At 42.9% G+C, this 17,081-nt stretch overlaps 1 protein-coding gene across 1 annotated transcript in view; it reads left to right on the top strand.

The window, feature by feature from the left end:
- UBE2D2 (ubiquitin conjugating enzyme E2 D2) overlaps positions 1-17,081 on the top strand; it is a 57,553-nt gene that overhangs the window by 27,463 nt on the left and 13,009 nt on the right. Inside the window, exon 2 of the mRNA XM_055143237.1 lies at positions 7,929-7,992. Coding sequence (XP_054999212.1) covers positions 7,929-7,992 — 64 coding nt within the window. The remainder of the gene's footprint in view (positions 1-7,928; positions 7,993-17,081) is intronic.

Below are 17,081 nucleotides of genomic sequence, written 5' to 3'. Positions count from 1 at the left end.
CTAGCCGGCTCGGAAGGCCATATGGGGTGCCAGGATTAAACCTAGCTTGACCTCATGCAAGAGAGGTACACTACCAACTGTACTATCTATCCATGGTCCATCCTTTTTTTGAGTGTTTTGTTTCATGTATTTTAAGTCACTCCTTGGAGATGCTCAGGGATGAAACCTGGGCCTCTTGCATGCAAAGCATGTGCTCCAGTCTGCTGTGCTATACCTCCATCCCTTGTACTTCCTGTATGTTGCATTAACTTTCTGTATCTTGATTCTGTAGTTAGATAGACCAAATGCACTGAACTTTCCCTTGGAAGTTGTTTATGTACTTTTTGTTCTCAGTTGCAAAAATTGAAGTACCACTTCTGCTCAGCATTTTATCAAATCATTAGGATATTTGAGTGCCGTTTATGTTCCAGTCTCTGGAAATGCTGTGAAGAGTATGATATACCTTGTATTTCGAGGAATTGCTAATTTAGCATTTGGGGGTAGAGTTTCAGATGTAAAGAAGTTAACTTTGAATTTTAACATGTAGTATAAGGACAAGATACAGTTCAGTGGGCTGAGGGCATGCTTTTCATGCAGCAGGCCTGGGTTTTAGCAGCAGTAGCACTTGGGCCCCCGAGCACTGAGTACAGAGCTGAGAATAGCCTACAAGTACCACTGTATATGGCCCCCAAGGGCCCCCACCTTTAAAAAATATATGACCATGTTCTGAAGAGATAATGTGGTGGGTAGGGTGTTTGCCTTGCACATGACTGACCTGGATTCATTCCCCAGCATCCCATATGGTCCCCAGAGCCTGCCTGGAGTAAGCCCTGAGCACCACCAAGTATGTCCCAAGCCCCACCCCTAAAAATAGTAATATGGGGGCTGGAGCAATAGCACAGCGGGTAGGGCGTTTGCCTTGCGCACGGCCAACCCAGGTTCGATTCCCAGCATCCCATATGGACCCCTGAGCACTGCCAGGGAGTAATTCCTGGGTGCAAAGCCAGGAGTAACCCCTGTGCATCGCCGGGTGTGACCCAAAAAGAAAAAAAAATAGTAATATGACCATGCCCTATATAAGATTTATGAGTAGTGGTTAATATAGGGTGTCCATGGGAAATAAAACAGATTGAAAATATTCACAGTTGATGTGTTTATAAACCAAAACTTCTGTTCTGAGGATAAATAAAAGTTACTGAGTATCTTGCTTAAGGCCCAGTGAATAACTTAACTGGCTGGTATGTATACTTCGCATGCAGGAGGCCCAGGTTAAACTTTAACTCTAGCTCTGCATGGACCCTGAGAACTGAGAAACTAACCCCCAACCACCATTGAATGTGACTTAAAAAGCAGTAACAAAAACATTGATTAACCTCAGGTTTATAATAGGATTGGTTATAGATATTACCCAATTTTATTTTGGTTTGTTAAGTCTTTATCTTTCTTGTTTTATTTTTGTTTTGGGTCCACACTTGTACTTAGGGCTTTTTTTTTTAATTACTGGCTGTGCTCAGAGATCACTCCTGGTGGTGCTTGGGGGCCTGTATACGGTGCTGAGGATTGAACCAGAGTCGGTCACATGCAAGTCAAGCACAAGTTTATTTATGTATGTATGTATGTATGTATTTATTTTTGCTTTTTGGGTCACACCTGGCGATGCACAGGGGTTACTCCTGGCTCTACACTCAGGAATTACTTCTGGTGGTGCTCAGGGGACCATATGGGATGCTGGGAATCGAACCCGGGTTGGCCGCGTGCAAGGCAAACGCCCTACCCGCTGTGCTATTGCTCCAGCCCCCCACAAGAACCAGTTTAAATCACTTTTTTCTTTCCCCCTAAGAATGTATTTATTTAATTTATAAAATGGTGGCAACCATTGGTACAATTCTGGGATTAAAATTGATTAGATAACAAAGTTGCAGGGTTTTTTTGGGAGGGAAGGGGGGCCACACCTGGCAATGTACAGGGGTTACTCCTGGCTCTGCACTCAGGAATTACTTTTGTCAGTGCTCAGGGGACCATATGGGATGCTGGGAATTGAACCTGGGTCAGCCACGTGCAAGGCAAATGCCCTATCGCTGTGCTATCCAGCTCCACAAAATTGCAGTCTTAATAAATCTAGAAAATAAATTTATGTGAACATTATTACATCTTATTGTAGATTATTGTAACATCTTATTGTTACATCTTATTGTAGAGTCCTTTACTAAGAATTTATTAAGCTTTTGTTGCTTTGTACTACACAGTCCAGACATTTCCAGATCTGTGGTTTGGGCCAAAGAATCAATAAGGCAGCAGACATGGGAGGTGGGTGGGACTGCTGGGGCTTCCGGAAGTATGGGGCCTGGGGGAGCAGCTACCTACCCCAACTCTGAAAAGTACGGAGTTCTCAGCCAAGGTGCTGGTATCTGAAATTACTTCGAGATTGGTGTCTCTGCAAAGAATATTTGTGAGCAGTAGAGTTGAGCCCTTGGCATAGCTGTAGTGATGGGATGGGTGCTGCTTTAATTCAATTTTAGGTAAAGCATCTTTTCCCAGATTTAACTTTCTGATTTGTCAATTAGTGATAGACCTAGTTATTCTCTGAATTCCTGGTTCACACCTCCCCCTTAAGTAAATTTGCCCATTTTGTGTAATAATAAGTTCAGTGATGAGCCTGAAGAAACACTTAAGATTCTGTAATTTATGGCCAAAGATACCAGTGGGCTCAGCTCATGCATTTGCATGCAAGAAGTCTGGCACTACATATGGTGCCCAATGCACCACCAGGAGCAACTCCTGGAGAGTGTGGCCCAATCCCTCCACCCCCAATTTAATAGTTTAGTTTAAGGCCGAGGATGTAACCACTAGTAAAGCACTTGCCTTACATATGTGACACTCTGTGTGTGAGGGAAGTGTGTCAGAGGAATGGAGCAGGTGGGTTCAGTGCATGATAGTGCTTGATTCTTAGCCTGTTGCCTGGAGATGTCCTCTTCACCCAAAATGGTGATTTGCTTTATGAGAACACCCCCTCCTTTTCCTTTGAAAATTTGTTGGTATTTGAGCCGCACCTGGCAGTGTCTGGCGCAGTACTACAGACTTAGTGCTTGTGGGGTCACTGTTGGTGCTTCTGAGGGAATGTATGGTACCAGGGGTTGGACCCAGGGTTCCCACACGGAAGGGATGTATTTCATTCCTTTCAACTGTTTCCTGGGGAATAGAATTTGTTTTTGTTTTGGGGCCATAAACCACAGTGTTTAAGGCTTACTCCTGATTTTATACTTACGGATCATTCCTGTAGTGCTTGGAGAATCATATGGGATACCAGGGATGGAACCCAGTTTGGCCTAGTATAAGACAAACTTTTTTCCTTTTTTTTTTTTTTTTTTTTTTTCTTTTTTTGGGTCACACCCAGCCATGCACAGAGGTTATTTCTGCCTCTGCACTCAGGAATTACTCCTGGTGTTGCTTGGGGACCATATGGGATGCTGGGAATCGAACCCAGGTCGGCTGCGTGCAAGGCAAACGCCCTGCCCGCTGTGTTATCGCTCCAGCCCCTGAATTAGATGGTTTGATATTATTTTTGTGTTTATATCCTTATCAATTGATTGGGGTTTGGGGCCAAATCTGGATGTGCTCTTGGGCTATTCCTGACTCTGCTCAGGAGTAAGTACTTAGAGATGGGAGGATCATTCATGGTGTGTTGGGGACTCGAACCAGGGCCTGCCATTTGTGTTTTTTTTTTTTTTAATTGAATCACTGTGAGATAGATACAAGCTTTCATGTTTGGGTTACAATCTCACAATGATCAAACACCCATCCCTCCACCAGTGCACATTCCCCACCACCGATATCCTGGTGTACCCCCCCCCTTTCCTATCCTCCCCCTGCCTCCATAGCAGACAATATTCCCCATACTCTCTCTCTACTTTTGGGCATTATGGCTTGCAACAGACACTGAAAAGTCATCATGTTTGTTCTATTATCTGCTTTCGGCATGTATCTCCCATCCCAACTGGTTCTTCCAGCCATCATTTTCTTAGTGATCCCTTTTCTATTCCATCTGCCTTCTCCCCTCCGCTCATGAAATAGTCTTCAGCTATGGGGCAATCCTCCTGAGGGCCTGTCATTTGTGACGCAAGCACCTTACCTCCTCTGTCTCTTCAGTTTTTTATTGCTCTTTCTTCCAGAATGCTTTTCAAGAGACAGAACAATTCCTTGGTTTTAGATTTTGTTCTGTGTTCACAATCCCAGTATTATATAATTTGGTACAGGACGACTATGAATATAGGTCAGAATGTAGAAAAAGTCAAAGAAATTAATATATAGCTATAAAGTTAACTGCTGAGCATTAAAAATACCAAATAATATAAAATAAAACCAACCTGGTATATTAAGTTTTTTTTTTTTTATCTGCCTGAGAGTTCTATTCTTCAGTGACTTTATTTAAATTTAGGGTTCGACTGTTGGGCTATAGAGATTCTACAGTGGGTAGGGTCTTTCAAGTGTGACCAACCCAATTCTGCTCCCTCCCACCACATACAGTCCCCCCACATGTACCACCAGGAGCTCAGAGTCAGAATTAAGTCCTAAGTATCACCCAAAAAACAACAGAAAACTCTATTGTAAATATTCTTGTGTGTGTGATGGGGGCAGGGTGTGCAGGGAGCCTAGCTGTTCTCAGGAGATACACCCTGTGGTGCTTGAGGGACAGTATGGTCTCTGGGCTCCCACATGCAAAGCATTAATTTCAGCCTTTTGGGTTTGTTTGTTTGTTTTGCTTTTTGGGTCACACCCAGCGATGCTCAGGGGTTATTCCTGGCTCTGCACTCAGTAATTAATCCTGGCGGTGCTTGGAGGACCATATGAGATGCTGGGAATCGAACCCGGTCAGCCACATGCAAGGCAAACACCCTACACGCTATGCTCTCACTTCAGCCCCTCTTCAGCCTCTTGAGTCATCTCCCTAGCTCCTCAAGTCTCCCCCATCTTCCCCCCTCCCATCTCCTCTTCCCCTCATCCCTCCCCCTCCCCCCTTTTCTCTCTTTCAGTTTTGGTTTGGGTTTGGTTTGGGGGCCATACCCAGGCAGTGCTCACTAGGACTTACTCCTAGTTCTGCTCTCAGGGATTGGGAGTAGCCCCTTGACTACTGCTAAATGTCTCATTCTCTTGTCAAAATAAAGCATTTATTTCCATACTGTTTTGTCCTCAAAATTTAGAGATAGGATGAAACAGTAAATGAATAAGTTAATTCAGAAGAAGGGACTTAGAGAAATAAAGATGCACTGTAAATTTAGATGTATATGATATTTAGAATATTAAATTCATACATGTAAAGATTGTAAATAGTTTTATTGTACTTTTAAAATATTTTGCTGTTTTTACTTCTGTTTTTGTTTTGTGTTTTCCGCCACACCTGGTTTCTTAAAAGGTTGTCACTAGTGTTTGGGAAACCATGTATTGTGGGAAGCTAACCTGGTGACCGTTTGTAAGGCAAATTCCTTATCTACTATACTCTCTCAGGCCCTTTACTGTGTTCCCCCACCCCCTGTAGTTTTTATTAAATGAAACTTGCTTAGATATGAGAGGAGGAGATTAAGCATTAGTAAAGCGGGTTGGGCACTTGCTTTGCATACTGCGACAAAGTTCAATCTCCAGCACCACAGATGGTCCCCTGACACCACTGGGTGTGACCCCAAACCAAAATAAAACCAAAATAAAAAAAGATGTTAATGTAGAGAAAGTGGGGAAAGATATGTTCAAGAGAGAACACACGCTTCTTCAGAGTGAAAGTAAGTCAAAGAGAGACAAACCAGCAAGATGTTTAATGTCTATGAAGAGAAAACCTGAGCCACATTTTGTTTTGTTTGGTGGAGGCAAAATAAACCTGGAGTTTTGGCCACACCAGGCAGTGTTCGGGCGCTATTGCCAGTTCAGTCTGTGAAAGTTCCTGTTAAGTGCTGGGCATTGAACTCCAGGCCTCTGGCATGCAAAGCACACAGCAGCCCCTTAAACTATCTCCCGTGCCCTTTGATTTTGGTTGTGTACCGTTGAAATCCTAGTGGTGGATATCAGCTGAAAGCATACCAACATCTTGTTGGCTACTTGTGTGTAATTTGAGGCTTTCATGACTGATTTTTCATCTCATGTGTAACTTAATAGTTCAACCCTGTGAAGAAATAGTGGAGTTCTATTGTCAGTCCTCAGCCAACCAGGCCTAGTGATTCATTGCAAAAGTCTAAGAATGCTCTGCTGCTCAGGCACTGAGGTGCCAGGAGCTTCAGGGTCCACTGCTGATTCTGGGGCCTCCGGGACTGCACCTGGCATTGCTCAGGCACCCTGACCTCTGTACTTTCAGCTAGCACGTAGCTTAATACTTTCAAGGCATAAAAAACTGGCTTGGATTTTTTTTTTAATTAGTGTACAAAGTTTTTACATTAAAACATTTTTATGGTTCTTAGTACTTAATATCTATGTTTACCTTTCTTATATTTGCCTCTGAAGTTAGATCCATTATTTTAAATGTACAGTTGCATTAAGAATCAAAGATACGGGGCTGGAGCGATAGCACAGCAGGTAGGGCATTTGCCTTGCACGCGGCCGACCCGGGTTCTAATCCCAGCATCCCATATGGTCCCCTGAGTACCGCCAGGGGTAATTCCTGAGTGAAGAGCCAGGAGTAACCCCTGTGCATCACCAGGTGTGACCCAAACCCCCCCCCCCAAAAAAAAAAGAAAGATACCTTTAAAAACAGGAAAAAGAGTTTTAAAGTTTTATGAGGGGCCGGAGTGAAGTTTTATGATAGTCTGTCTATATTTATCCTTGACAGTGTTTTCTTGCTAGCTATGAACAACTTTAATCAACTAAGTAAAATGTCAGTTCAGAATTTTCATTTTATAAAAATAGTTATGGTATAAATATAACACTAGAACTGCAAATTCTTGAATCTAGAACTAGTCTTAAAACAACACTAAAACTATTCTGGCTGGTCAAAGATAATCTGCAGTAATAAGGAAAAGCTAAGATTTCTCTATTTGTTAATATTTTGGACTTAGTATTTCTTAGTTTTTAGTAATATTTGCTAATTTTGCTTAGTATCATGAGCTGCTACTCTCAACTATTAAGAGATTCGAACATGTATTTCTACTATATATTTAAAACTATGTGGAACAATTTTTTTTTGTTGTTGTTGTTGCTTTTTGGGTCACACCCGGCGATGCTCAGGGGTTATTCCTGGCTTTGCACTCAGGAATCACTCTTGGCGGTGCTCAGGGGACCATGTGGGATGCTGGGAATTGAACCCAGGTCGGTCACGTGCAAGGCAAACGCCTTACCCGCTGTGCTGTCGCTCCAGCCCCACTATGTGGAACAATTCTTTGAAGTATAATTGCGTCCTGACTTATTTAAATTTTGTTATTTTTTAATTTTAGAAATCTCAAATAATAAAATTATTCTAGCAAATCCTTTCTGATGAAAGGAAGACTTAGCAGACAAAAGATTTTTGCCTTTCTAAGCCATAATGCCCAAAAGTAGAGAGTATGGGGGATATTGTCTGCCATGGAGGCAGGGGTAGGGTGGGAAGGGGGGGGTATACCCCAGATATCGGTGGTGGGGAATGTGCACTGGTGGAGGGATGGGTGTTTGATCATTGTGAGATTGTAACCCAAACATGAAAGCTTACCTCACAGTAATTCAATAAAATTTTTTAAAAAATTACTAAAAAAAAAAAAAGATTTTTGCCTTTCCCTAAAGAAAAATCAGAAAGGTAGTCAGTTTTTTTGGAAAATTGCAGGGGGGTTGGGGCTGAGAATTGAAAATACTTTGATCTCATGATCACTAATCTGTCTTCAGTAATCTGTCTCTTAATTTTGAGAGAATGTTCCTAAAGAGCTCTGTTGGTGGGGCAGAGGTTATTAATAACTTAAAATTTTATTAATGAATAAAAGTTACTTTTTTTTTTTTCTTTTAAGGAATTGAATGACCTGGCACGGGACCCCCCAGCACAGTGTTCAGCAGGACCTGTTGGAGATGATAGTAAGTATTTAAAAGGAATCACAAGCTAAACAGTATAATAATCTGCCTCTGTGGAACTTTGAGACTACAGTATATGGTAGTTTTATACATGTATATATGTTTATATACAACTTATTTTTTATGAAGAGATTTATGCTGTAGAGAAGGGGGAAAGCTTTCCTTGGGAACTTGATTTAGTTCTGTTTCCTGTCGTGTTACTGCTCATTATAATTGGTGAACCTCTTCTATCAAATATTGTGTAGTGTATCTGATCCCTTTCTACCTGCCCTTCATTCTTCCATTCATGGTATTTTGCCTCAGTTTTTTTACTAGTAGCTAGCTGTTGTTAATTAAGAAAGTGATCAAAATAAAGATGTAAGATAGTACTTCTGGCTTATCTGTGAAGGCAGGTACAATTGATTTTTTTTTTTCTCTTTTTGGGTCACACCCAGCGATGCACAGGGGTCATTCCTGGCTCATGCACTCAGGAATCACCCCTGGCGGTGCTCAGGAGACCATATGGGATGCTGGGATTCGAACCCGGGTTGGCTGCGTGCAAGGCAAACACCCTACCCACTGTGCTGTCGCTCCAGCCCCTACAATTGATTTTTAATTTGCAGTTTATATGCTTAATTCTCTTACATACTTAGATCTTACCACACACTGGGAAAAAATTTTTCTTTTGTTCTACTTGATTACAGTATAGTTGTCCATCTGCCATTTTTAAAATAAGATGTGGGGCCAAAGAGACAATACAGGGATAAGACCTGCCTTGCACACAACAGACCCTGGTTCAGTTCTAGCACCACATATGAATTTTTGAACTTTTCCAGGAATGATCCCTGAGCACAGACAGGGATAAACCCTGAGCATATTTAGGTGTGGCCTCCCTCTGCCCCATAAAAAACACATAAGTGACACATTATTCCTTTCAGGCATAAAACATAATGATTCAATATTTGTGTATTAAATTTTACATCCATCACCATAGGACATAGTTGAGTATTGATGAAAACTTTTTTTTGGGGGGGAGGAAGTACACCCAGCAATGCTTTTCTCTAGGCATTGCTTGGGGAAGGGGGAACTTGTGCAGTGCTAGCAATTAGACAGGCCTCCTGCATGCAAAGCATGTAGCTGGCCCATTGAAAACTCTCTGCAGGGGCTGGAGCTATAGCACAGTGGGTCAGGCGTTTGCCTTGCATACGGCCAACCCGGGTTCAAATCCCAGCATCCCAATATGGTCCCCCGAGAGCACCGCCAGGAGTAATTCCTGAGTGCAGAGCCAGGAGTAACCCCTGTGCATCGACGGGTGTGACCAAAAAAGGAAAAAAAAAACTCTGCAGCCCCAGTGATGAAGACTTAGTGTCTTCTCCCAGCAACTTCAAATATGTACTTTAGAGGCCAGAGCAATAGTACGGCAGGTAGGGCATCTGCCTTGCGCACAGATTTGCTCCCTGGCACTCCACATGATCCCACCAGTCCCATCCGGAGTGATGCTTGAGCACAGGGCTAAGAGTAAGACCTGAGCACTGCCAGATGTGGACCCACGCCCCAGTCAAATATTTTTTGTTTTGGTTTTGGGGGCATACCCAGTGGTGCTCAGAGCTTACTCCTGACTCTGCTCAGGGCTTATTCCCATTGGGACCAAGGGACTATATGGAGTACTAAGGATCAAATCTGGATCATATGAGTGCAAGGCAAGCACACTACCCATTGTACTATTGCTCCGCTTCTATCCATTTTATTTATTTATTTATTTTTTGGGGTGTGTGTCACACCTGGCAATACACAGGGGTTACTCCTGGCTCTGCACTCAGGAATTACACCTGGCAGTGTTCAGGGGACCATATGGGATGCTGGGAATCGAACCCGGGTCAGCTGCGTGCAAGACAATCGCCCTACCTGTTGTGCTATCACTCTAGCCCCTTCTATCCATTTTAGTAGGGAAAATATTTGAAAAACATTTGTAAAACAATTAATTGATAAAAAAGTGATATTTATGCAATTTGGTAAAAATGAACGTAGTTGAGGGTTTTTTTTGTTTTTTGACCTGCTAACATCTTTTCAGAGGCAGGGGGAATCACTTGAGGGCTGGAGTGATAGCACAGTGGGTAGGGCATTTGCCGTGTACTAAGCCCACCGGGGTTCAATTCCCGACATCCGGTCCCCCGGGAACCCCAGGAGTGATTCCTTTTTTTTTTTTTTTCTTTAAGGAGTTATTCCTGAGTGCAGAGCTAGGAGTAACCCCTGAGCATCGCCGGGTATGACCCGAAAAGCAAAAAAAATAAAACAAATCGGTGCTGGAAATATACTTTCTTTTATTTTTTTTTCTCTAGCCCAACAAGAACTAGAAATGTAATTCAGCAGGAGGGTGCCAGCCTTGCATATGTGGAAACCTGGGTTCCATCCCCCCACCATAACATTAAGGCTATATTATACTTCCTGGATAGTTCCAGTGTCCAGCCCCCAGATCACCTCAGGGTAGGTGGTGGTATCACCCACTGTAGGAAATACTGATCTAGTGATCATAAAAACAAACATAAGGTTACATTTACTTAAGTTTAAAATTATTTCTCAGGGCTGGAGCGATAGCACAGAATGGGCAGGGCGTTTGCCTTGCACTCTGCCGACCCGGGTCCGATTCCCAGCATCCCACATGGTCTTCTGAGTACAGAGCCAGGAGTTCCCCTGTGCATCACCGAGTGTGACCCAAAAAGCAAAATAAAATAAAATAATTTCTCTTGGGGGCCAAAGAGATAGTATGGTGGGTAAGGCATTTGCCTTCCATGTAACCAGTTTGGTTTTGATCCCTGGCATCACATCCTGAGCATTGCCAGGAGTGATTCCTGAGTGTAAAGCCAGAAGTAACCCCTGAGCATGGTTGGGTATGGTCCAAAAACCAAAAATAAATAGAATTACTTTTCTTGATTTTTCTTTAAAAAAATTTTTTTTTTTTTGTCATGAGGCCAGATGTAGTGGCTAAGGCATTTGTCTTGCAAGCAGTGGATCTGGGTTTGGTCCCTGGTACCCCATCTGGTCCCTCGAGCCTGCCAGCAGTGATCTGTGAGCCCAGAGCCAGGAGTAAGGTTTAAGTATAGCCAGATGTGTTCCAGAATCGGGGAGGGGGCGAAGTACAGTGTGCTTAGTACTTGCCTTGCATGAGGCCGACCTGGGTTCAATCTCTGCCACTCTGTGTGATCCCCTAAACACAGAGCTGTGAGTAAGCCCTACGCACCACAAGACATGGCCCCAAAACAACAAAAAATGTGAGTGTAGGGGCAGTTGGGAAGAACCCAGTACAGCATTTAAACTTCTTTGCATGTGACTGAACCAGGTTTGATCACAGGCACACCATATGACTGGAAAGATAGCAGCACTGTAGCACTGTCTTCCCATTGTTCATCAGTTTGCTCGAGCGGGCACCAGTAACGTCTCCATTGTGAGACTTGTTGTTACTGTTTTTGGCATTCAAATACACCACAGATAGCTTGCTAGGCTCTGCCATGCGGGCAGGATACTCAGTAGCTTGCCAGGCTCTCCCAGAGGGACAGAGGAATAGAACCCAGGTTAGCCGCGTGCAAGGCAAGCGCCCTACCTGCTTGTGCTATCATTAGAAAGATAGTACAGCAAGTAAAATGCTTGTCTGGCCTATGACAGGCCCTGGTTTGATCCTGGGCACCACATATCCCCCTAAACACCACCGGATATAGCTCCAACACCAAGAAAATAAACAATCCTTGCCCTCAAACCCCTCAACACTTTCATTTATAATTTAGTATAAGAATAAAATGGGCTACTTGTGATTTGTTTTGAAATAACCCAGATTTTAATATGCCATCAATTTTCCCCTGCTTTTTGCCAAATCTGGTAAACGAGAAGGTATAAAGTCTGAAGGAAATAAGCTGAATAACTTAACTAATCATTACCTTGTTTACTCTTATTTTGAACACTCGTTGAATGTTACCCTCTAGAGACCTGTGCTTGAATTCAAAGGTATATCTCCTGAGATTTATTCTCAGACTAACAAATGCTGACTATTCCTTTTTATTTCAAGGCTTCATAAAATAAATACTTCATTAATCAATGAACTGTGAACTTCACATTTAAATTCTCATAAAAGTGACTTAGCATTCTTTCTGGTGATTTGGTTTGACAGCATCAAACGAAAGTAATAGTGGAAATTTCTGTGTTTTGGAACTGTTGAAACTTTTATTTTTTTGTTAATTTTTGAGTAGTGCCATTCTTGAGGGACAGTGCTGTGTTAGGGATGGGTCCCAGCATCCTGTATGTGGAGTTTGTGCTCTAGCATTTTGAGCTCTCTGATCCCTTTGGAAACTTTTTTGGAGGGGTCTTGGGGACTATATCTAGCAGTGTTCAGAATTGACTCCTGGCTCTGCACTTGGGGATAACTCTTACTTAGCAAGCTCTTTCTATCTCTTGAGCCCCTTATTTATAGGGCCTTACCTTGCTGTACTCAGGGCTTACTCCTGGCTCTTCATTCAGGGATCACTCCAAGCAGATTTAGGGGACTGTTTGCGGGATGGGGCCAAACCCAGGCTGGACATGTGCAGGGCAAGTGTCTTATCTGCTGTACCATCTCTCTGATCCCAGTACTGTGGATTTTTAGGTATTTTTGTTGTTGTTGTTGTTGTTGTTTTGGCAGTCACACCCAGTGATGCTCAGGGGTTACTCCTGGCAGTGTTTGGGGCACCATATGGGATGCTGAGGATTGAACCTGGGTCTACCATGTGCAAGGCAAATGCCCTACCGGCTGTACTATTGCTCCAGCCCCAGGATTTTAAATTTTTGTTAGCTCTTACTCTAAAGGGTTTTTTAAATAGATGTTCTTATAAAATATGTCATCAATTTATGCTTTGGACAAATTCTGTATCTTGTTATTACTTCTGTAATACTGCTTAGAACTTACAGTGATTAATGGATTATTTATAAAAATTTATTAAAGTTTGGGTCAAGAAAATGTTTTTGGGCAGGAGAAATAGCACAGAGGGTCAGGTGCTTGCCTTACACGTGGCCATCCAAGGGTCGATCCCTGGCATCCCATATGGTACCCTGAGCACTGCCAGGAGTGATGATTCCTGAATGCAGAGCCAGGACTAGGTGTGGCCCACAACCAGAAGAAAAGAACAAATAGACAAGATTTTCAGGGACTGAGAGTACAGTGGGTGAGGCACTTGCTGTGCCTCTTCAATCCTCAGAATCCTGTATAGTTTCTGTACCCCACCACAAGTGATTCCTGAGTGCAGAATTAGAAATAAGCTCTGAGCATCACTTACCCCTCCCCCCATAGTTTTTTCTCACTATCCTTATGAGATCTGCAGAGGAAGTGCTATCATTGTTTACAATAGTTATTCTTTTTTTTTTTCTTCTTTTCTTTTTGGGTCACACCCAGTGACGCACAGGGGTTACTCCTGCTTTGCACTCAGGAATTACTCCTGACAGTGCTCAGGGGACCATATGGGATGCTGGGAATTGAACCCGGGTTTGCTGCTTGCAAGGCCCTACCTGCTGTGCTACCGCTCCAGCCCCTACAATAGCTATTCTTATATTTAACCAGTGTGGCTTAAAGTATAATTTAAATTTTAGATTTTTTTTTTCTTTTTGGGTCACACCCAGCAATGCACAGGGGTTACTCCTGGCTCTGCACTCAGGAATTACTCCTGGCGGTGCTCAGGGGACCATATGGGATGCTGGCAATTGAACCCGGGTCGGCCGAGTGCAAGGCAAACGCCCTACCCGCTGTGCTATCACTCCAGCCCCAAAATTTTAGATGTTTAAATTCTTTCATAATTAAATTCATCTTATTTATTTATTTTTATTTATTTATTTTTTTGCTTTTTGCTTTTCGGGTCACACCCAGTGATGCACAGGGGTTACTCCTGGCTCTACACTCAGGAATTACTCCTGGCAGTGCTGGAGGACCATATGGGATGCTAGGAATCAAACCTGGGTCGGCCTCGTGCAAGGCAAACACCCTACCCACTATGCTGTCCCTCCAGCCCTTAAATGTATTTTTAGTTTTTCTTTACCTTTTGTTGGTATTGTAGTTTTAGGTCATTTTAGCAAAAGACCATTCAACTTAAGGGGTTGGAAAGAAATAGCACAGAAGGATGAGGTAGACTCACCTTGCATGTAACCAATTGGTCTTGGATCTCTAGCACTGCGTACGGTCTCTTGACCCCCACCAAGAGTGATCCCTGAGCACATAGCCAGGAATATGCCTTGAGGACTTCTGGGTGTATCCCCAGCCCCACACATTTCTTAAAAATACTGATCTTTCTACGTTTATTAGAAAGAGTATCCCTTCTGTAATCATAATTGTGTTAGTAGTGAGCTTGTCAAGATTTCTGTTCCAGATCTCTTGAGGCTTCTGTGTTGTCAGTTTTAGTGGATTTTAATCATAGAGCATTAAACGTTTGTTGCTTTTTCTGTTGAAGGAGTATTGGGAAATCTATTGTACACACACAAAAATTTTACCTTTAGTCAGAATTTGTACTGATTTTGATTTTTTTACAAATAAATTTGGGGAGCCTGGACGATACCCGTGGTGCTGAGGAGCCTGTTCCTGGCTGTTTTTAGGAGTGATCCCTGGTGATTCTTGGGGATCATTATGAGGTGCTGGGGATTCAAACCTGGGTTAGTGGGGTGCCAAGCAAGCACCTAAACTCCTGTACTATCTCTTTGGCTCCTACATTGTTTAGTAATAACTTAAGTTTGGTCTTATTGGGTGGGGGGGCAGGGATGGAGTTGCTGCTTGTGGTAACCGGAAAAGCAAAACGGGGGTAGGGGAGAGACCAGAAAACAGATACTTACATTTCTTTAAACAAAGCATTATCTTGTATTTCTTTTTTTTTTTCTGCTTTTTTGGTCACACCTGGCATTGCACAGGGGTTCCTCCTGGCTCTGCACTCAGGAATTACTCCTGGTAGTGCTCAGGGGACCATATGGGATGCTGGGAATTGAACCTGGGTCAGCCATGTGCAAGGCAAACGCCCTACCTGATGTACTGTCTCTCCAGCCCCTCTTGTATTTCTTTAAACAAGGCATTATGACCTTTTTTTTGACTCATTGAGTGCATTTTTTTTTTTTTTTTGCTTTTCGGGTCACACCTGGCGATGCACAGGGGTTACTCCTGGCTCTGCACTCAGGAATTACCCCTGGCCGTGCTCAGGGGACCATATGGGATGCTGGGATTTGAACCCGGGTCGGCCGCGTGCAAGGCAAACGCCCTACCCGCTGTGCTATCTCTCCAGCCCCTCATTGAGTGCATTATACCAATTTTTTTTTTCTTTCCTTTATACCATTTTATTTGGGCTGGAGCAATAGCACAATGGGTAGGGCATTTGCCTTGTATGTGGACGACCCGGGTTCGATTCCTCCGCCCCGCACTGCAGAGACTGGCAAGCTACCCATGGTGTGTTCGATATGCCAAAAACAGTAACAAGTCTCTCAATGGAGACTTGTTACTGGTGCCTGCTCAAGCAAATTGATGAGCAATGGGATGACAGTGACAGTGATACAGGGATATCATTTTATTTATTTTTTGAACTTTTTTATTGAATCACTGTCAGACCCTTACAAAGCTGTTCATGATTGGGTTTTAGTCATACAGTATTCCAACACCCATCCCACTATCAGTGTACATTTCCCAGCACCAGTGTCCCCAGGTTCCTACCCATCACCCCCCACCTCCAGCCCTCTGCCATATGTTAGGTGCTTTATCTTCTCTCTACCTCTCTCTCCTTCCCTCCTCTCTCCCTCCTGCTGCTTCTCTCTCTCTTTGCAATATTGATACTGAAGGGTTATCAAGAATATTCCTTTACCTACTTTTAACCCTCAGATCTTGCCCAGTGTGATCATTCCCAGCTATTATTTTCATACTGATGTCTTCTTTATCTTACGTACGCTCTGCCCTACACACACTTGTGGTTAGTTCCAACCATTGACCAGTCCTCCAACCCGTCTTCCCAGCCCATGGATATTAGTCTCGTGTGTATGTGTGTGATTAGTCTCGTGTGTGTGTGTGTGTGTGTCTCCACAAATGAATGTAGCACTGGACCAATCTTAAAGAAGCAAGCTGACTTTCTTAGCCATTTAATCCATTTTTTTAAAAAATAGGTTACGGGAATAAAAAATAATCCAGAGATTCAAGCACTTGCCTTGTATGCTGTTGACCCCAGTTCCATCTCTTGCATCACATATGGTTCCACAAGCTGGGTGTGGGCTTCTTCCCCCCCACGAAAAAAGTTTGTGGAAATTAGCAGGCATTTTTCTCAGTACTTAAGTGATGAATAACCTACAAGGGGGAGCCTTAGGAATATCTATCATCTTTAATTCCTAGTGAAAGGGCCACTCTTTGTTCAATACCAGTGAGGGACAGACCAACTGTAAGAGTAGTTTGGATTTTGGGGAGTAGATGGTTGGGGCTTGAGGCTATATCCAGTGGTTTTCGGGGTGCTTCAAGGGACTGTCATCCCAGGGATCGAACCCGGTTGGCCACAACAAGCAAGACAAATACTTCAGTGCCACAGACACCATTTCCTATATAGGATGTCAGAATAAACTTTAGGATTTGGACTGGTACCCTGTTAAATTTTTATGACTTTTTAGTTTTTATATTTTCCCAATGAGAGATGTTAACTGATTATAGTTCTTGACATACAGTTCTAGTGATGACTTCCCTTAGTTTGCCCAGATCCTAGTAATACTACTAAATGCCAAGTAGAAAGCTCTGACTTCTTATCTGTGGTTTATTCACAAAGTGAGCCCATCTTTGGAATAAAACAAGCACCACTTTTTTTCAGCTTGAGGTAAATATTTCCTTGTTAAATAAGTTTGTAGGTCTGGGATGTATCTCAGTGGTAGAGCATGTGCCTTGCATATGTGAGTCCCTGGCTTCAGTCTCCTGCACGCAGCATTTCTCGTTTCTGGGGACTATCCCTGGGATTTATGATCAAGTTTGGGGCTTTCACATAATAATTTTTGGGATTACTCAGATAACAATTTTCTTTATTGAAGTAATGAATTGGGATAAGATGTGCTATTATTAGGTAGTGGATTTTTCTTGATGATTTCTTTTTGTTCTTTTTCAG

Source organism: Sorex araneus, chromosome 6 (assembly GCF_027595985.1).
Source record: "Sorex araneus isolate mSorAra2 chromosome 6, mSorAra2.pri, whole genome shotgun sequence".
NCBI classification, from domain to species: domain Eukaryota; kingdom Metazoa; phylum Chordata; class Mammalia; order Eulipotyphla; family Soricidae; genus Sorex; species Sorex araneus.
This window is presented reverse-complemented; position numbering and strand designations above follow the sequence as displayed.